The 22,705-nt window shown below is 39.3% G+C and overlaps 1 protein-coding gene across 4 annotated transcripts in view; it reads left to right on the top strand.

Annotated features, from left to right (window-relative positions):
- Positions 1-20,154, top strand: part of LOC128684236 (protein Nazo) — a 53,604-nt gene extending 33,450 nt beyond the window's left edge. For all 4 annotated transcript variants that reach the window (XM_070094002.1, XM_070094008.1, XM_070094014.1 and 1 more), the window contains exons 4-5: positions 4,527-4,709; positions 15,739-20,154. In XM_070094002.1, the coding sequence (XP_069950103.1) occupies positions 4,527-4,703 (177 nt within the window). In that variant the 3' untranslated portion in view covers positions 4,704-4,709; positions 15,739-20,154. The remainder of the gene's footprint in view (positions 1-4,526; positions 4,710-15,738) is intronic.
- The last annotated feature ends 2,551 nt before the right edge of the window (positions 20,155-22,705 follow it).

Below are 22,705 nucleotides of genomic sequence, written 5' to 3'. Positions count from 1 at the left end.
TGAATGTGTAAATTCAAGAATTATGTGGATTAAAGTAAAGGTTGGATGCGAGAAGTGGGTCATAATAAGCGTGTATGCACCTGGAGAAGAGAGGAATGCAGAGGAGAGAGAGAGATTTTGGGAGATGTTAAGTGAATGTATAGGAGCCTTTGAACCAAGTGAGAGAGTAATTGTGGTAGGGGACTTGAATGCTAAAGTAGGAGAAACTTTTAGAGAGGGTGTGGTAGGTAAGTTTGGGGTGCCAGGTGTAAATGATAATGGGAGCCCTTTGATTGAACTTTGTATAGAAAGGGGTTTAGTTATAGGTAATACATATTTTAAGAAAAAGAGGATAAATAAGTATACACGATATGATGTAGGGCGAAATGACAGTAGTTTGTTGGATTATGTATTGGTAGATAAAAGACTGTTGAGTAGACTTCAGGATGTACATGTTTATAGAGGGGCCACAGATATATCAGATCACTTTCTAGTTGTAGCTACACTGAGAGTAAAAGGTAGATGGGATACAAGGAGAATAGAAGCATCAGGGAAGAGAGAGGTGAAGGTTTATAAACTAAAAGAGGAGGCAGTTAGGGTAAGATATAAACAGCTATTGGAGGATAGATGGGCTAATGAGAGCATAGGCAATGGGGTCGAAGAGGTATGGGGTAGGTTTAAAAATGTAGTGTTAGAGTGTTCAGCAGAAGTTTGTGGTTACAGGAAAGTGGGTGCAGGAGGGAAGAGGAGCGATTGGTGGAATGATGATGTAAAGAGAGTAGTAAGGGAGAAAAAGTTAGCATATGAGAAGTTTTTACAAAGTAGAAGTGATGCAAGGAGGGAAGAGTATATGGAGAAAAAGAGAGAAGTTAAGAGAGTGGTGAAGCAATGTAAAAAGAGAGCAAATGAGAGAGTGGGTGAGATGTTATCAACAAATTTTGTTGAAAATAAGAAAAAGTTTTGGAGTGAGATTAACAAGTTAAGAAAGCCTAGAGAACAAATGGATTTGTCAGTTAAAAATAGGAGAGGAGAGTTATTAAATGGAGAGGTAGAGGTATTGGGAAGATGGAAGGAATATTTTGAGGAATTGTTAAATGTTGATGAAGATAGGGAAGCTGTGATTTCGTGTATAGGGCAAGGAGGAATAACATCTTGTAGGAGTGAGGAAGAGCCAGTTGTGAGTGTGGGGGAAGTTCGTGAGGCAGTAGGTAAAATGAAAGGGGGTAAGGCAGCCGGGATTGATGGGATAAAGATAGAAATGTTAAAAGCAGGTGGGGATATAGTTTTGGAGTGGTTGGTGCAATTATTTAATAAATGTATGGAAGAGGGTAAGGTACCTAGGGATTGGCAGAGAGCATGCATAGTTCCTTTGTATAAAGGCAAAGGGGATAAAAGAGAGTGCAAAAATTATAGGGGGATAAGTCTGTTGAGTGTACCTGGTAAAGTGTATGGTAGAGTTAAAATTGAAAGAATTAAGAGTAAGACGGAGAATAGGATAGCAGATGAACAAGGAGGCTTTAGGAAAGGTAGGGGGTGTGTGGACCAGGTGTTTACAGTGAAACATATAAGTGAACAGTATTTAGATAAGGCTAAAGAGGTCTTTGTGGCATTTATGGATTTGGAAAAGGCGTACGACAGGGTGGATAGGGGGGCAATGTGGCAGATGTTGCAAGTGTATGGTGTAGGAGGTAGGTTACTGAAAGCAGTGAAGAGTTTTTACGAGGATAGTGAGGCTCAAGTTAGAGTATGTAGGAAAGAGGGAAATTTTTTCCCAGTAAAAGTAGGCCTTAGACAAGGATGTGTGATGTCACCGTGGTTGTTTAATATATTTATAGATGGGGTTGTAAGAGAAGTAAATGCGAGGGTCTTGGCAAGAGGCGTGGAGTTAAAAGATAAAGAATCACACACAAAGTGGGAGTTGTCACAGCTGCTCTTTGCCGATGACACTGTGCTCTTGGGAGATTCTGAAGAGAAGTTGCAGAGATTGGTGGATGAATTTGGTAGGGTGTGCAAAAGAAGAAAATTAAAGGTGAATACAGGAAAGAGTAAGGTTATGAGGATAACAAAAAGATTAGGTGATGAAAGATTGAATATCAGATTGGAGGGAGAGAGTATGGAGGAGGTGAACGTATTCAGATATTTGGGAGTGGACGTGTCAGCGGATGGGTCTATGAAAGATGAGGTGAATCATAGAATTGATGAGGGAAAAAGAGTGAGTGGTGCACTTAGGAGTCTGTGGAGACAAAGAACTTTGTCCTTGGAGGCAAAGAGGGGAATGTATGAGAGTATAGTTTTACCAACGCTCTTATATGGGTGTGAAGCGTGGGTGATGAATGTTGCAGCGAGGAGAAGGCTGGAGGCAGTGGAGATGTCATGTCTGAGGGCAATGTGTGGTGTGAATATAATGCAGAGAATTCGTAGTTTGGAAGTTAGGAGGAGGTGCGGGATTACCAAAACTGTTGTCCAGAGGGCTGAGGAAGGGTTGTTGAGGTGGTTCGGACATGTAGAGAGAATGGAGCGAAACAGAATGACTTCAAGAGTGTATCAGTCTGTAGTGGAAGGAAGGCGGGGTAGGGGTCGGCCTAGGAAGGGTTGGAGGGAGGGGGTAAAGGAGGTTTTGTGTGCGAGGGGCTTGGACTTCCAGCAGGCATGCATGAGCGTGTTTGATAGGAGTGAATGGAGACAAATGGTTTTTAATACTTGACGTGCTGTTGGAGTGTGAGCAAAGTAACATTTATGAAGGGATTCAGGGAAACCGGCAGGCCGGACTTGAGTCCTGGAGATGGGAAGTACAGTGCCTGCACTCTGAAGGAGGGGTGTTAATGTTGCAGTTTAAAAACTGTAGTGTAAAGCACCCTTCTGGCAAGACAGTGATGGAGTGAATGATGGTGAAAGTTTTTCTTTTTCGGGCCACCCTGCCTTGGTGGGAATCGGCCGGTGTGATAATAAAAAAAAAAAAAAAAATATATATATATATATATATATATATATATATATATATATATATATATATATATATATATATATATATATATATATATGCATATATATATATATATATATATATATATATATATATATATATATATATATATATATATATATATATATATATATATATATATGCATATATATATATATATATATATATATATATATATATATATATATATATATATATATATATATATATATATGCATATATATATATACATATGCATATATATATATATATATATATGCATATATATATATATATATATGCATATATATATACATATGCATATATATATATATATATATATATGCATATGCATATGCATGCAAGTTCATGCCCGCATCTAACTCAGCCTTTATAAAACGTCAATGTGCATAAAAGGCCCTAAAATCTGGAACTCTCTGCCAGAGGTTTCTTAGAATCTCCTGTCCATCAGTCACTTCAAGAGCCATTGTTAAAAAGTACCTCATCTCCATAATATAATCTTGACAATAATATGCTCTATCTAACAAGACCTATTCTCAACCAGTTCTGTCCTTGTTTTTCTTTCACCCTTCCTTCAGCTTCCATATACAGTTAGTAACATACATTGTCCCATTATATTTGTATTGTAATATATCATAAGTTGCTGTATTTTTACCATCTCTGTCCAGTCACTCCATAAAATTGAAAATCATTGAACCAGTTTAAATAATATGTAACTGTTTTGTTAATGTAAATATGATTGTAGTTAACTAAACAAGTAATCTTAGATAATAGCTTTATCTAGTTCTTAAGTAGTATTTAAGCCTTAAGATTAGTTGCCCGAAATGCGCTGCAGAATTAGCAGCTTTCTTTTGTACCTATTGCTGCCCTCATTCACGTATCTACTTTTTTGCATGGCTCAGAGATATAAATCATTATCATTTTTATTTATTTATTTATTTATTTCAACACACATTTATTTATTTATTTTATTTATTATTAAATTGGACATGATACATAGATGTACAAAGAAATACAGTGGTTAAGTGTAACATGCCAAAAGCCCCTTGTATGCAGAGCATTTTGGGCAGGCTTAAAATTAACTTAAGATTAACTAAGCAATGATATATTCAGTGGTAAAAATTATAGTAAATAACAATTAAGCACAAATAAGTATTTCAAAGACAGGTCATATGGTCATTTACTGAGTTGCTGAGCATTCAGTAGAATGAAGTATTCTGTTAGGTCATGTAATTATTTGTAAAAAATATTAGTCTAAATCAGTATGAAGTACCTCCTGTAATTGTATTAATAATTTTAGAAAGTTTTGACTTATAGCAATATGAAACAAGTATCTCTGGTGATTGTTATAATATTTTTAGAAAGTTTTAGTTTAAAGCAGTATTATAGTCAACATATAAGCCTAGACCTTTTATTATTATTTGTACTGTAGTAGAGTAACGATATTTTCTTGACAGTACCTTCATTAAATATAACATGAAATAGCAAACTATACAAACTGTAGCATTGGTAATTGTTTTAGGCTATGTTTACTTTCAGTGATAAAGTTGTGTATTATTTTCAGAGGTTCCTGCAAAGCTTCAGTGTGGCAAGTGTGGCTGAAGGCTTAAAGTTGCTTCTTAGTCCAAAAAACTGGGGTAAACTTGTTGAAATAGCAATTCAGTGTTTCATGGGTGCCATTTTCATAGTTGTCAAGAGGATTTGCGACAAATGGAATGAACCCAAGATGCTGAAAAATTAAACAGAGGTGATTGTGTAGTAATATTGTGTTGTACTTTAAGGTGAGCAGTGCCTACATGTTGGCAAAGGGCTCTTGATCCAAGGATGTACAGCTATCCTTCTTGAATCAAACCTGATGACTGCATATTCCTCAGGTGTTATATAACCCTTTCTGGTTTTAGTGCTTTCTCATGAGTATGTTAATGACAATAATTTGTAGTTTCTATTTCTTAATGAATAATAAAACATAAATACAGGTCGGCCATCACTAATCCGGCAATCAGTAATCCAGTTCCATCGGTAATCCGGCACTAGTTTCGGCTAGCATAATTTCAAATTTCCAGAGTTGCCGCACCAACCTGCCGCTTCTGTTTAGTGGCGCTACTTGCTGCATAAGTCATTCCAATTTCTTTTTCTCCATTTATTGTTATAACCTGCTTACTTTTAGCTCTAGTCATGGTTCCAATGAATAAAAGAAATGCTTCTCGTTACGTAAAGCACATGCACTGTACATTGTCCATAAAAGATAAGGTGACTCTGAAGCCACTGTCTGTCACCATGAGCTCAGCTCACTCAGATAAGCTGTGACCGGTAAATTTGGGCCTACATATGAGAGAATAGGTCTGTGTGGTAAGTGTGCACTATACAAAAATCCTGCAGCATGCAGTGCATAATGAGAAAAAACTGCAACTGTTTTATTGGTGTAAAACAGCAACTTTGTGGTGTGTTTTTATTACAACCCAGGAGTCCAAATGGCCTGTTATCCTGGTTGTAAACGGAGCAAAATAAACACAGCAGAAAACTTTTGACTTGTATTATCCTTCACCAATTCAGAACAGAAGTATGTACACTATATACACTATGTACAGCAATAGGTATTAGTGCAATCCACGGTAAGCAAGGCAGAATAGAAGCCACTAGAGAGCAGACCGTGCTTCAACCAGCTCTAGAATGGGAATGACAAGGGCAGACAGGAGAGTGGTACCCACATAACCTCTGCGATTGCCAAAACCATCTCATTGGCTGGAACCTGGGTACTGGTTGAACGACGGGGCCCCATCGTCAACCCTCAGTCACCTGGTTCGCTGGTTGGGGGAGATAGCCTGTAAATGAGGGTGTGTACGTGCGGCAAATAAAGGTTACGTACTCTTTGCATGCCACACCCCCACCCCGAGAAGGCTCAGGATTAGGCTCCCACCTCCCAGTGGTAATCGTACCTCCATGGCACAAAATAATGGGACAGCCTTTCCTCTCAACCATCCAACTCTTAGATAGAGCTCAGCTTTTCACGTGACAAAAAGCCAAACCCTAAACTCAGAGCGAGACAGCAGACAGTCGGGCTAGCTTAGGTCCAAGACACGGGCGGACAGTAGCCCGCATCCCCTCACTAAAAAAAAGCCCCACACCAGGGGATAAAAAAAAGAGCTTGGAAGAGGTTACTACAAGTAACCTAACACATCCTAACCTAATATATATAATTATAAATAATATTGTTAGACTCTAGATAAAGAGTCTGCCAACATATTTTCTTTGTCGGCAATATGTACAATTCTCAGAAAATAGGGTTGCAGTCTTAGCGTCCATCTCGTGAGCCTTGTGTTGTGGTTCTTCATGGTTTGGAGATATACTAGAGGATTGTGATCACTGTAGACAGTGACCACCTGCGAAGTTTGTCCCACATATACATCAAAGTGCTCCAAAGCCAGTACCAGCGCAAGGGCTTCTTTTTCAGTGGTAGAGTAAGCCCGAGAAGAAGGCTACAGGCTGCAACTCCTTGGCCCCGTTTTGCAATAGTACTGGCCAAGCCCCAGATTCACAAGCATCAACCTGTAATGAGAAAGGTTTGGAGAAGTCTGGAGACAAAAGAATGGGTGCAGTACACAATAATCTTTTTGCTTTGTCAAAAGCATCCTGAGCAACTGAAGTCCAAATAAAGGGAACTTTGTGACTGGTAAGAGAGGTAAGAGGGGCTACAATATCTGAGAAATTCTTAAAGAATCTTCTGTAAAATCCTATCATGCCTAGGAAACCTTGAAGAGATTTCCTATCATGTGGAACTGGATAATCTTTAATGGCAAGAGTTTTAGCAAGTTTAGGAGCAACTTTACCACTACCTACTTCATGGCCTAGAAAAGTAATAGAGGCCTGGCCAAAGGAAGACTTAGATAAATTAACAGTTAAATGGGAACTCTGAAAGGTCTCAAAAAGAGCCTTAAGTCTAAATAGGTGTTGATCCCAAGTATCAAACACCACGACAATATCATCCAGGTACGCTGCCATGCCTTCAAGTCCTTTAATAGCCTGATGGATAAGTTTCTGGAATGAAGAGGGGGAGTTTTTCATTCCAAAGGGGGTAACTGTATATTGATAATGACCTCCTGGAATTACGAAGGCAAAGATTTCCTTCGCCTTATCCGTCAAAGGTACCTGATAGTAACCTTTAAGGAGATCTAACTTGGATACAAAAGTAGCCTTACCCACAAAGTTGATTATGTCATCCAGACGAGGAAGAGGGTAAGCATCTGTGATTGTGACCTCATTTACCTTACGGTAGTCTGTACACATATGAAACCCTCCATCAGCTTTTTTAACAAGGATGCACGGTGAAGCCCATGGACTAGACTCCTCCTCCACTAAACCATGCTCTAACAGAAATTCTACTTCCTGCTGAAGTAGTCTCTGCTTTTCAGGATTAGCTCTGTAGGGGGAGAGTTTAATAGGTTTAGAGTTTCCCACATCTACATCATGATAACCTAACGTACATTTTTTCAGCACATCCGAAAAAATATCAGGGTATGACTGTAAAAGCGCAGGTAAACTTGTTGCTTGAATTTCAGACAGCCCCACCATTAAAGGGCTAAGGTCCTTGAGGAGGACAGAGTTTGAAAGTTTAACATTAATTTCAGAAATAGAGTGCAAAGAGTCAGTCGTCCTCAGAGGAAGAGGACAGAGTCAATATCTGGTGTATGAAAAGATTTGAATTGATTAATGTGGTTTGTTTTAGTTTTTGAGGTCTTATCAAGGGGAGCTACCACATAATTTACATCAGATAATTTACTTACAATTTGCATAGGTCCCGTAAATCTAGCTTTCAAGGTGTGGCCAGGTATAGGTTCCTGCACCAACACCTTGTCTCCTGGATGGAAGGAGCGGAATTGTGCATTTCTGTCATACCTCTGTTTCATCTTATTTTGAGCTGCCTTTAGGTTAACCTTGGCTAACTGACGTGCCACCTGCAACCTTGAAGAAGGGTTGTAGAGTGTTGAGCTAACGTCTTCTCCCATCCATCCTTCTTTGAGCGCCCGAAGAGGACCTCGTACATTGTGCCCAAAGATCAGCTCAAACGGACTATACCCGGTAGACTCTTGCACCGTTTCTCGTACTGAGAACAGCAACAAAGGTACTGATTCATCCCAGTCTGTAGGAAAATGCATGCAAAAAGTTCTCATCGTGGTTTTTAACGTCTGATGAAATCTTTCCAAGGCGCCTTGGGACTGAGGATGATAGGCAGTGGATAAGTTGTGGATTATCCCTAACCTAGTTAATGCTTCCCTAAATGCTTTGGCAGTGAAGTTAGTACCTTGATCACTTGAATAGTTTTAGGAATGCCAAAACAAGAAATAAATCTTGTTAAAGCTTTGAGAATAGCTTTAGTATTAATACAGTGGACCCTCAACCAGCGATGGCATTGATTAACGATAAATCTGACTAGCGATACATTTTAACGCAAAAATTTTGCCTCAACTAGCGCTTAAAAACCCGACCAGCGCTATTCGTTCCGTACGAGGCGCGTCCACTTTGGCCTGAGCGCGCCTCACTTGTCCCGTGGGTGCCACTGTTTACAAACCAGCCACCGCGGTCGCTTCCAAACATACAATTGGAACATTTCATATTATCACAGCCTTTGTAGTGATTGCTCCTGCAAAATAAGTCACCATGGTCCCCAAGAAAGCTTCTAGTGCCAACCCTACAGCAAAAAGGGTGAGAATTACTATGGAGATGAAGAAAGAGATCATTGCTAAGTATGAAAGTGGAGTGCGTGTCTCTGAGCTGGTCAGGTTGTATAATAAACCCCAATCAACCATCGCTACTATTGTGGGCAAGAAAACGGCAATCAAGGAAGCTGTTCTTGCCAAAGGTGCAACTATGTTTTCGAAACTGAGATCGTAAGCGGTAGAAGATGTTGAGAGACATAAGGGGGATTACCAACAGACCCCTGGCAGTCTTCAAGCTGGCACTGGACAAGCACCTAAAGTCGGTTCCTGACCAGCCGGGCTGTGGCTCGTACGTTGGTTTGCGTGCAGCCAGCAGTAACAGCCTGGTTGATCAGGCTCTGATCCACCAGGAGGCCTGGTCACATACCGGGCCGCAGTGGCGTTGACCCCCGGAACTCTCTCCAGGTAAACTCCAGGTAAACTCTTATTGGTGTGGATAAACGAGAAACAGATAGCAGGAGATAGCATCTCTCAAGCGATCATATGTGAAAAGGCTAGGAAGTTGCATGACGATTTAATTAAAAAAATGCCAGCAACTAGTGATGTGAGTGAATTTAAGGCCAGCAAAGGTTGGTTTGAGAGATTTAAGAAGCGTAGTGGCATTCATAGTGTGATAAGGCATGGTGAGGCTGCCAGTTCGGACCACAGAGCGGCTGAAAAATATGTGCAGGAATTCAAGGAGTACATAGACAGTGAAGGACTGAAACCTGAACAAGTGTTTAATTGTGACGAAACAGGCCTGTTTTGGAAGACTATGCCAAGCAGGACCTACATTACTCAGGAGGGAAAGGCACTCCCAGGACATAAGCCTATGAAAGACAGGCTTACTCTGTTGATGTGTGCCAATGCTAGTGGTGATTGCAGAGTGAAGCCTTTATTAGTGTATCACTCTGAAACTCCCGGAGTGTTCAGGAAAAACAATGTCGTCAAGGCTAATTTGTGTGTGCTGTGGAGGGCAAACAGTAAGGCATGGGTCACTAGGGACTTTTTCTATGACTGGTTACACCATGCATTTGCCCCCAATGTGAAAAATTACCTAATTGAAAAGAAATTAGACCTTAAGTGCCTCCTGGTATTAGACAATGCTCCTGGTCATCCTTCAGACTTGGCAGAGCGACTTTCTAGGGACATGAGCTTCATTTAGGTGAAGTTTTTGCCTCCCACTACCACTCCTCTCCTGCAGCCCATGGACCAGCAGGTCATTTCCAACTTCAAGAAACTGTACACAAAAGCTATGTTTGAAAGGTGTTTTGTAGTGACCTCAGAAACTCAACTGACTCTAAGAGAGTTTTGGGAAGATCATTTTACCATCCTCAATTGTGTAAACATTATAGGTAAGGCTTGGGAGGAAGTGACTAAGAGCACCTTGAACTCTGCTTGGAAAAAACTGTGGCCAGAATGTGTAGACAAAAGGGATTTTGAAGGGTTTGAGGCTAACCCTGAGAATCCTATGCCAGTTGAGGAATCCATTGTGGCATTGGGGAAGTCCTTGGGGTTGGAGGTTAGTGGGGAGGATGTGGAAGAGCTGGTGGAGGAGGACAATGAAGAACTAACCACTGATGAGCTGCTAGATCATCTTGAACAGCAAGAGGGCAGACCTGAGGAAACTGCTTCGGAGGAGGGGAGAGAGAAATTGAAGAAGTTGCCTACTTCTAAGATTAAGGAAATGTGTGCAAAGTGGCTTGAAGTGCAAACCTTTTTTGAAGAAAATCACCCTGACACAGCTACTGCAAGCTGTGTTGGCAACCTGTACACTGACAATGTTGTGAACCACTTTAGGAAAGTCATAAAGGAACGAGAGGTACAGGTATCTATGGACAGATATGTTGTGCGACAGAAGTCCAGTGACTCTGAAGCTGGTCCTAGTGGCATTAAAAGAACAAGGGAAGTAACCCCAGAAAAAGACTTGCTACCTCAAGTGCTAACAGAAGGGGATTCCCCTTCTAAACACTAAGAAGATCAACACCCTCCCCTCCTCCCATCCCATCAATCATCACCAGATCTTCAATAAAGGTAAGTGTCATGAAACTGTGCATGTCTTCTTCAGTTTGTGTGTATTAAAATTAATATTTCATGTGGTAAAATTTTTTTTTTTTTCAATACTTTGGGGTGTCTTGCACGGATTAATTTGATTTCCATTATTTCCTATGGGGAAAATTAACTTGACTAACGATTATTTCAATTAACGATGAGCTCTCAGGAACGGATTAATATCGCTGGTTGAGGGTCCACTGTACTGTGCAATGGAATTGCTTCAGGATATCTAGTTACTCTATCAATAATGGTAATTAAATACAGTGGTCCCTCGTTGTGCGTAATAATCCGTTCCTGGAGCCGTTACTATAAACGAAATTTACGATTTACGAATCAATTTTCCCCATAAGAAATAATGTAAATACAATTAATCCGTTCCTGACACCCAGAAGTATTAAAACAAAAAAATTTTTAACATGAAATATACATGTAGTACATAAACAATACAATGGGAAATGATGAATGAAACATTAACAGCATAACACTTACCTTTATTGGAGATTCTCCTTAGTGTATGGGAGACTGGAGGAGGAGAGAGAGAGTGGATTGTTTATAGTTTGGAAGGGGAATCCCCTTCCATCAACACCTCAGGTACCATTTGCTTTTCTGGGGTTGCTTCTCTTCTCTGTTTCTTAATGCCACTAGGACCACCTTGAGAGTCACTGGAGTCCTGTCTCACAAAATAACTGTGGAGAGAGCTCTGTTTCTGGTGTCTCTTTAACACTTCCGTAAAATGGCCCAAGACTTTGTCACTGTACATGTTGCCAACCTGGCTTGCAACAACCTTGTTAGGGTGATGTTTCTCCATAAAGCTTTCCATCTTACCCCACATAGTAAAAATCTCTTCAATTTCTGAAGAAGGCACCTTCTTCCATCTCTCTTCCTCCTCCTCTGCAGCAAGATTCTGAGCTGCGATGTGTTGCTCTTCCTGCTGAAGCTCTTGCAGCTCCTCAGTGGTGAGCTCTTCATTGTGGTCTTCCACCAATTCTTCCACATCTTCCAAACTCACATCCAACCCCATGGAACTCCCCAGTGCCACAATTGATTTTACAACAGACATAGGCTCATTAGGGTCAGTCCCAAATCCTTCAAAATCCCTCTTGTCGACACAATCTGGCCACAATTTTCTCCAGGCAGAGTTCAAAGTCCTGGTAGTCACTCCCTCCCAAGCCATACCTATAAGGGTTATGCAGTGGAGGATGCTGAAGTGTTCTCTCCAAAATTCCCTTAGGGTCAAGTGAGTGTCTGTGGTCACAGTCAAGCACCTGTGAAACATTGCTTTTGTGTAGAGTTTTTTAAAGTTTGCAATAACCTGCTGGTCCATGGGTTGGAGGAGAGGAGTGGTATTCGGGGGCAAGAACTTTACTGTGATGAACCCAAACTCCTCGAAAATTAGGTCATCCAAGTTTGGAGGATGAGCAGGTGCATTGTCCATTACTAGCACGCACTTGAGATCCAATTTCTTTTCCAGGAGATACTCCTTCACACTAGGGCCAAACACTTCGTTGAACCACTCGACGAAAATTTCCCTCGTGACCCATGCCTTACTATTAGATTTCCAAAACACACACAATTTACTCTTCATAACATTGTTTTTCCTGAACACTCTGGGATTTTCAGAATGGTACACTAGTAATGGCTTCACTTTGAAATCCCCACTAGCATTAGTGCAGAACATTAGCATCAGCCTGTCTTTCATAGGCTTATGTCCTGGCATTGCCTTTTCCTCTTGTGTAATGAAGGTCCTCTTTGGCATTTTCTTCCAAAAGAGGCCTGTTTCGTCACAATTGAACACTAGTTCAGGTTTCAGTCCTTCAGCCTCTATGTACTCCTGGAATTCATGCACATATTTTTCAGCCGCCTTGTGGTCCGAACTGGCAGCTTCACCATGCCTTACCACACTGTGTATGCCAGTACAGTTCTTAAATCTCTCAAACCAGCCTTTGCTGGCCTTAAATCCACTCACTTCACCACTATTTGCAGGCAATTTCTTTACCAAATCTTCATGCAACCGCCTAGCCTTTTCACAAATAAACGAAGTCATAAGAGTATCTCCTGCTAATTGTTTCTCATTTATCCACACCAATAATAACTTCTCAACCTCTTCCAGTACTGGCGATCTCATTTTTGTCAGCATAGTTACTCCCACCCACACATACAATTCTATGATATTTAAGCATCCCAGAGCGATAAAATGTATATACAGTTCACTCATTACTTACCTTAAAATATAGGGTGAGATGAGTAGTATTTATTGTAAAAAATCAAGTGTGGTATGTATGGTAGTCAGCCGGGCTACCATACCAGGCCAACCCACCTACACATAATATTCTATTACATTTAAGCATCCCAGAGCGATAAAATGTATATACAGTTCACTCATTACTTACCTTAAAATATTTGTAGTCTTAATGTAGGGTCAGGAGTAAGTAAATAAGATAAAACGAATAAATGAGAGAGAGAAAGAATGAGTGCATGAGAGAGGACAGGCGCAGAGTTATGTAAACAAACCAGGCAAAGGTAAGTTTTGTAAACGAAGTGTACACGTCTGGTTTGTGCACTAGTTACATTGTGTACAGGTTGTCTCTACATTGATACGGTAGAATAAATAAAGAGGAACACTCCCATTCTCATGTAACATCATTTTGAGAAGAAATGATGCTCCGAGTGAAGGCAATGGAAATAAGTCACTCTGACTTTTTTGGGTTATCGTAGGTTCTCTACACATATGTTGTTATGTATGATAATCTATGTAACTGTATTTGTGTATACCTGAATAAACTTACTTACATACATACAAAAGGAATAATTTTCTACAGTTACCCCCAGTAACACATTTTCTCTTATGTTAGATTAGAGAAAATGTTATTCTTGACATCACTTGTGCAAGTTATCTGGCTACCACATCTCATATTTATGTTTATTTATTCTATTGTAGGGTGTATTTATCATCTTTTTATGTTATGTATCGTGTTTATTATATAATTTTGAAAAAAATATCATGGATGGATTAATGAAAATGTGTATATTAACGTAATATACAACATTTAATGAGACTCGGTGATTATTATTATTATTATCATTTCTAATATGGCGCCACTTGTGCAAGTCGTCTGCTACCACATCTCATATTTATGTTTATTTATTCTATTGTGGGGTGTATTTATCATCTTTTTATATTATGTATCGTGTTTATTATATAATTTTGAAAAAATATCATAGATGGATTAATGAAAATGTGTATTCAGCGTAATATACGACATTTAAATGAGACTCGATGATTATTATTATCATTACTAATATGATGTCTGGAGACATAAGACACTCTTACTGATTTTAATGTGTACCTGCATGCCAGCACAGTATGTAAGTTTATTTAAGTACAGGTATACATAAGTATAATTATCAGAGTATATATAAAATATGAAATAACTTTTAAAAACATTTGAAATTTTGGAGTTTCCAGACAAAATGGAGAGACTTAGTGCTTACTGAGCTCACGAAGAATGTAAACAAACAGGGTGGGGCGCGGTGACCGTATTAGAAAGTCAGGTGGGGGAGCCGTATAGCGAGTTTTGGTCATAATTTGAAATGACCGTATTAGCGGAATGCCGTAAAGTGAAACGCCATAAAGCGGGGCCCTCCTGTACTTTAAATCTCCGAAATAAGGATTAACAGTTAATAATAGTTTCTTCATTCATAACAATTATGTGTGTCAGCATAGTTGCTGATCCCCTGCATGTGTTGTATCTGGAGAATTGGAAGAAAAAAAGTTTGTTCTGAGGAAAGAGAGGGTAGCTACTTTTCCTTGGATCAGGAGCCCCTCACCAGCATCAAGACACTCCCTATGAAGTAATATTAATATATTTCTTACTTTAAAACCTTATTCTCATTATGTCCACTATGATATTCACTCGTATCTTTCTTTCACTTTAAAGTACTACTACAGTATCATTTTCACTCTCATCTTTCCCTTGTACTACACTACTACTGCTGTATCAGTTCTTATTCATTTTGACTCTTAACATTCTAGTTCAATTATGTTCTGTGCTGCTTTTTCTGCTTCTTTTTCTTTCTGTAAAAATTCTTCCTAAGTGTTTGTAAAACAGTGGTGGTACCTCGGGATACGAACTTACTTCGTTCCAGAAGGCTGTTCGAGTGCCAGTACCGAACGAATTTATTTCCATAGGGAATAATGTAAATTAGATTAATCCATTTCAGACCCCCCTTACAAAAGCACTTACATAAATACACTTAAATAAATGTTCAAGTTTTGAGCAGTTCGTATCCCGAGGCACCACTGTATTTACAAACCTAAAATATTGCGTGTGGTACCCAGAAACTACTTTTAAATAGTTAAAATTTAATGAGTTTGTAGTTTATTTTAAAATGATTGTATTGAAGAAAATGTTGAAGCTTTAGTTTCTATGAAGATATACATGTTTTGTATGACTTCATTCATCTTTCACAGAGGCCAGGAGCCTCACCATCATTCATCCAATGATGAACAGGCAACACAGTTCAGTTAACATTTCAAATCATTGCATTCCTACTTTCAGTATTCTTCACAGTGCAGCTGTATAATCTATTTTGTTTATTAAATCATAATAACATCAATTTTAAGGAAAAAAAATTTGTTTTCTTAATACAGCCTCTCCTCACTTAGCGATGGACTCATTTACCGACGTCTCGGACTTACAGTGGACTCTCTGACCAGTATTCATACCTAAATAATGTATATTAGAGCTGATTTCCTCTATTCTGTTTATGTCAATATACAGTATACTACTGTAAAAACATTTAAAAATATACCAGAAATGTTATAAATGGTACAAAGGTGACATTAAAACAATATCAGTGATGGTTGACACAAACCCACTACCATTATAGTAATGTCCTCGCTTACCAATGAATTCGTTTAACGATGTGGTCTTAGGAACAGAACTCTGTTGTTAAATGAAGACAGGATGTACAAGATTTGTATACAATCCTGTATATATAAGGTCTAATACACTTTTTTCTTTCCAGAGAATGCATGGAGCAGGTCAAGAGTATTTCTTCTTGAACCTGCTGTAAGAACCATTCATGAGGTCTTCAAATTTTTCCACTCTCAGCTACTTGTATGAAGGCAAAAGAAAGGCAAATGCAAAATAATTAGAACCAATTTGACAATAAGGAATCACACTATTCTAGTTCTAGTACCATCCGACTTACGACCTGCTCGACATACGACCACTTGTACTTATGACCATATGTCTGGCAGCAGGGCTGGGCAGGCCGATGCATACCACTGTACAACAGTTGACCACTACTCGCAGCAACTCGCCATCTCGGGAGAGCTCTCACATCACTCAGGCAGCATCACTTTGAGTTACCCTGCCCTATCAATTGCATCGTACTATATTAACTGTACTGTACTATATATATGTACCTGGACAGTAAATTTCACCATGACCCCTAAGAGGAAGCCTGAATCTTGCACTCGAGCTTGTGGCAAGAAAGGCTCTTACTCTCAACCAAAATCATTACAATAACTGTGATGTTGATATACAGTAGTAAAATATTTAGTAAAAAAATAAAATACAGTGGAACTTCTACTTACAAGTGCACCCACGTGCAAGTTTTTCCGGATATGAGCAGTCACTCGGTCGATTTTTGCTTCCAGACACGAGCGAAATTTCCAGGTGCGCGCCGGCCTCAAGGGAGGTTTCTTGACGCTGGTGAGGGGTTCTTGCTCTTAATCTAGGGAATTGGATCTCATTTGTTTGTTGGACTATCTTATTGAAACTTGGGCAATGTATGATGGAAAGGTGCTTCTTAACGTACACCAAAATTGAAAGAAATCGGACCATAAACAACAGAGTTCACTTCTCAGTCATTAGCCGCCCCTTAGCAGTATATTTTCGTATGGTTTTTATGGTTGTATTCTTGTTTTTTGGTCTCATTTATAGAATGGAAGATATATTACAGAAGTAGATGATTTTGATTGATTTCATGACGAAAAGTACCTTGAAATTGAGCTCAAAGTAGCAGAAATGTTCGATTTTTGCCAATGTTCAAGAGTAAACAATACCTGTTCGAGTGGCCATTCCAAATGCGCAGTCATGAAAGGGTTGACATTATTTATACAATTAGTATTACAATAATGCAGTAGTTTGCATGATATTAAATCTTCTATTTTTTGTGTGAATAAAAATTTCAAATGGTAAGCAAGAGAAAACCATACCCCCGGCCGGGATTGAACCCGCGGTCATAGAGTCTCAAAACTCCAGCCCGTCGCGCTAGCCACTAGACCAGCTAGCCACAATAAGATTCATCCAACTAGGTATATTTCTACACCATAGGAAAGTTAGCACAGGCACCTCTGTGACCACAAATGCAAGCTTTTACAGACGAATCTCCAGCTAGCGTGGCCGTGACGAACTCTAGCTCAAGTCCCTTCACTGCCGTCAACATGACTTAAGAAATCGTAATGACACGATTGCAATCGTGTCATTACGATTTCTTAAGTCATGTTGACGCCGGTAAGCAAGAGTATTATTATAAGAATAATAATAGTAATAATAATAATATATATACAGTAATATAATAATATAAATTATTATAATACATACCTACTAATAATAATAAATAATACTATAATAATTATAAGTGAGTTTGAGAACACCATCACGAGAGGGCATTACGTGTATGAAAACAACACTCAGTCCGCGTGTGCTTCAACTAGCAGTGGAGATAATTCTCATGATTTGCTTATGTTTCATGCAGTTATTTTGCAGTATTTCTTGTGTCTAAGCATGGGTTCTAAGAAAGCAAGTGCAAAGGACAGTGCTGAGAAGAAAAAGAGGATGATTTCCATGGAATTAAAGCAGGAAATCATTGATAAACACAAACTAAGAGTGTATCATTAAGAGTATACCATCAAGAGTGTACCATTAAGATTGTAGCAATTAACCCTTTCAGGGTCCATGCCGTAATTCTACAGCTTTGAGTTGTAGGTCCAAACCGAAGAACTACGCCAAAATTCTAGCGGCCTCAAATTTAGCTCGAGAAGGCTGGTAGGCCTACATCTGTGGGTGGTCAGTGTGTGCACTATAGAAAAAATCTGGACACCCGTATGGCATCGTGGGAACGCCACCAAAGTGGCTTTGTTCACCATGCTTGGCATTAAGGAAGCTCTCACTCACCGGGCGAATTCTGATTCTCCTCTTCTCAACATATGGTTCTAAGACTGATGGAAGTGGATCTGAACCATATGGTACAATGGTGTATCATAAAATGGTATTATATGGTACAATGGTATTATGTGGTACAATGTACAGTATGGTATATTGTACCATATGGTACATTGTACCATATGGTACATGGGAATATGTCTGTCTGACTTTTTTTTTTTTTTGGTTATCCTAGATCTCCAAACATATGCTGCTATGTATGATAATCTATGTAACTTTATTTGTGTATACCTAAATAAGCTTACAATGCCACATGTGCTTGAGTAAGTTTATTCAGATGTACACAAATACAGTTACATAGAGTATCATACATAGCAGCATATGTATAAAATCCTAGGATAACCCAAAAGAACAGATTACACTCGTAAGTAGAGGCTCCACTGTACGATACTATGTAGGTACTTTATGTAGAAAGGTTTGGCATTATGCCTTACCCAGTATGTCAGCAATTTTCTAAGGTTCGACTTGCGTCCATTTTGACTTAGGATCGGTTGGTCAGAACCAAGCTCGGTCGTAAGTCAGATGGTACTAGTAATGCATTCTCTGTTTCAATACATTGCATATTCTTGATCAATGTTTTAAAGAATATGTTTAATCTTTATTAAGGTTACTGGAGTTAAGAATTTTTATTATTCAGTATTGCATTTTTGAAGGGAATGTCCCTGTTATTAGCTTTTTCTGAAATGGCTCTCCCAGCAAGGCAGGGTGACCTAGATATACCTTTGATGAGTTCTGAGAGATTTTCTTCTAGGGCCAGGCTTGTCTGGTGCTTGCCTGGTCAACCAGGCTGTCGCTGCTGGTGGGCTGCTGATCCTCATATCCATACAGCCTGGTTAATCGGCATTTGGTGAAGATACTTGTCCAGTTTCCTCTTGAAAAATTCTGCATTTGTCCCAACAGTGTTCCTGATATCTTCTTGTAAGATGTTGAATGATCTGAGACCATGGACATTGATAGTGTCCCCTTATTTTACCCACCACACTCATGCTTTTCACTGGGTTTATTTTGCACTTTCTTCCATATCTCTCACTCCAGTATGTTATGGCAGTGTGCAGATTATGTTTAGGATTCAAGTACGTACTCTCCAGGTATATGTTGTTATGTGTCTCTTCTCTGTTCCATTGAGTACATATGTAAGAGTTTTAAGGTATTCCCAGTAATTTAGATGCTTTATTGGCTATATGTAGGCTGTAAAGGATCTCTGTATCAGATCTGATATTTCTCTTGCCATCAATGCTAAGCAGTATTCCAAATGAGGGAGCACAAGTGATTTGAAAAGTGTCACCATTGGCATTATTTCTCTTGTTTTGAAAATTCTCATTATCCACCTCTTCATCTTCCTGGCTGTTGTCACCTTGATCTTATTGTGTTCTATGAAAGAAAGGTCAGCTGACATAATTATTCCTTAAATGTTTCATGTGTTCCTTTCACTCTGATGATCCTGCTGAGTTTTGTATTCAGTGTCCCTTTTGAGTTTCTCATTCTTTCCATACCTAAGCAGCTGGAACCTATCACCATTGAATGTCATGTTCTCCACTGCCCACTGGTAAATTCTGCTTAAATCTTCCTGCAATTTTTCAGTGTCTTCTACTGAAGCGACTTTCATTCTTAGTTTAGTGTTATTTCCAAATATGTACTGATACCAAACTGTGATGGGTGTTTTTATTAATGTCTACAATGAGAATAAAAAACAGCAGAGGTGCCAGGACAGCGCCTTGGGGAACTGAGCTTTTTACTTTGCTGATGCTTCATTTTGCTCTTAATACTACTACACTTTGTGTTGCATGTATTAGGAACCTGAAAATCCATCTGCCTACCTTCCCCATAATGCTTGTGACCCTTATTTTGTGTGCTATCTCCTCATTATCGCTTTTGTCAAGCACATTTTTTTTAGACTTAATAGTGTTGAATTAATGTTAAGAATTACTAAGGCATTTCACGATTAACCCATAATTCATCGAGGAATATTGAAATGATGTATTAACCCTCTTGTGACCTGATAATAGTCCAGACAGAACCAAAATATTTTCTTAATTTTTTTCTTTGAATTGTGGCTTAATAGGGAATTGTTTCAGTCACGGTATTGTGATTTAACTCTTCAGTTACTAACATACAACCATTCATGAATAAAAATAAATACTCTAACATATTGTAATACAAAAAATTATAAGTAGCAATAAAAATGGAAGTAAAGGTTGTCATATCTTTATACAGTGTGTGTTTATTACCTGTAGATTACACTAGGATCATTGACCTTCAGGCCAGGTTCCAACCCAGGCCTTCCTTTCAACCACCTGATCAGCAAAGCTGTTGGTATTGTTTCTTGGTATTACAGGCCAAACCTAATTGCCCACCACTCCTCCCTTCCCCACCCCATCTATTCCATCTCAGCTCCTCTCCAGATGCCTTCCCTCTCTTTTCTTCCCTGTGTTTGGCCTTGGGAGATCTCTCCGAAATTATAGCCCCTAAGTTGAAGGAAGAGTATTGCTTTTTGTCCCATTCTGTTGAGGCCCTTGGTGGTGGTGTTTGCCATGGAATTTGAATCACTTGGGGATATGCTGATCCGCCCTCCAGAGTTCTGGAGGGTGGCTCTGGGTTTCACATTTTAAAACGATGAAATTGAAACAATTTTAAATTTGAAGTAATCATTAACTAGTTGAGCAATCATTAAGCACAATTTACAATAATGAAATTGAAACAATTTTAAGTTTGAAGTAAATGATCAAATAATTGAGAAGTCATAAATTATTCAGGAGTTTTTTGAGTTACTGGTAGGTGTGAAGTAGTGTTTGTCTAGTTAATTTTGGGTGATGTGGTGATTTCTAAATAGGCCCTTAAATTGTTTTGCTGGCAGGGGCCCTTGAGTGTGTGCTGGCAATGAATTCTCCACAAACTCTGATGATACCTTTTGCACTCCCCTCAGCCCTTTCTAGCTCAGTCTCTTGCTGCCCTTTACCCTTTCACCACCCACTGCCCTGCTGTTCTCCGTAACCTATTACTCATCCATCTCCCTTTTGCCACCTAATGCCCTCGCTTCCTTCCTGCCCTGCAGCGCTGTATAGCCCTTGTGGCTTAGTGCTTCTTTTTGATTATAATAATAATGGCAATGAATAACAGAACTTGAGGCCCTTTATGTACATAACATTTTTGCATAGGGACAGATGGACATGAGGGATATCGAGGAGTGATTTGTGTCTCGTGTTATGCCTGTGTGTTCTGTTGTAGTTATCAAGGAGGATTTGAGAGGAGTTTCCTGAGAGTGGGTTTGCAGGAGACAGACCGGGATTATACCCATTTCTTGTGGCCTGAGAATCCTAGAGACCCACTTAGGGCTCTGAAAACTTTTTGTTTTAGGAGTGTATTATTTGGCACCACATCCAGTCCGTTCCTGCTTCAAGTGACTATAAATGCTCACCTCCAATGTTCAGGAAGTCCATTAACTGAAGCAATGATTAAACAGTTTTATATGGACAATTTCCTAGGTGTAACATCAAGTGAAGAGAAACTAATGAGGACATATATGGAGGTTAATAAGGTAATGCAAAGTTCAAATATGCCTCTGAGGGAATGTGGAATAGCAATTTGCCCAAATTAAAGGACAAAATAAATAAGGATTACTCTAGAAATGAAGTAACTAGATGTAGTAACACACGAGGATTAACCTGGGATACTGAACGAGGTTTATTTATTAAAAACCTAATAATTATGGTATGCCCAGTAAATTCACCAAGAGAACCTTGCTGAGATTTCCAAATGCTTCAATGCATTAGGCTTGGTATCACTCCTTACAATAAGAGGAAAATTGTTAATACAAGAAGCATGGAAGTGTAAAAGTGCTTGGGATGAAGCACTGCCCAAGGAATTCATTAAAAAATGGGTAGAATTAATAGGAGATTATGTACAAATACCAATGTTAGAATTCCCAAGTAATGTAGCAAGTCAAATACCTGGAGAGGGTTTCGGGGGTCAATTCCCCCTCGGCCCGGTCTGTGACCAGGCCTCATGGTGGATCAGGGCCTGATCAACCAGGCTGTTACTGTTGGCCGCACGCAACCCGATATATGAACCACAACCTGGCTGGTCAGGCACTGACTATTTTCTCCATTCTCTCGAAATGATCAAACCACCTCAACAACTCCTCTTCAGCCCCGTGGATAATGTTTTTACTAACTCCATACCTCCTCCTAATCTCCAAATTACAAATTCTCTGCATAATGTTTACATTCAGGCACGACATCTCCACTGCCTCCAACCTCCTCCTCGCTGCAACATTCACAACCCATGTTTCACACCCATATACGAGTGTTGGTACCACTATACTCTCACACCTTTCCCTCTTTGCCTCCATGGATAACTTTATCTCCACAGATACCTCAGTCCACCACTCACCTTTTTCACTTCATCAGTTCTATGGTTTACCTCGTCTTTCACATACCCATTCTCCGAAACGTCCACTCCCAAATATCTGGATGCATTTACTTCCTCCATGTAAAGTAAAAGGACACAAGTGCAACTAATGTGACAATAAAATGTCACATTAGTTGCACTTGTGTCTTTTTACTTTACATATTGTCGGTATTTCTACCAACTTTATTATCCAATTTGATATCCAATTTTTCATTTCCTAATTCGTTTGATACCCTCATCACCTTATTCTTATCAATGTTCACTTTCAACTTTCCATCCTTTACACACCCTCCCAAACTCGTTCAGTAACCTCTGTAACTTCTCTTCAGAATCTCCCAAAAGCACTGTATCAT

The sequence above is a fragment of the Cherax quadricarinatus genome, chromosome 4 (genome assembly GCF_038502225.1).
Source record: "Cherax quadricarinatus isolate ZL_2023a chromosome 4, ASM3850222v1, whole genome shotgun sequence".
NCBI lineage: Eukaryota > Metazoa > Arthropoda > Malacostraca > Decapoda > Parastacidae > Cherax > Cherax quadricarinatus.
This window is presented reverse-complemented; position numbering and strand designations above follow the sequence as displayed.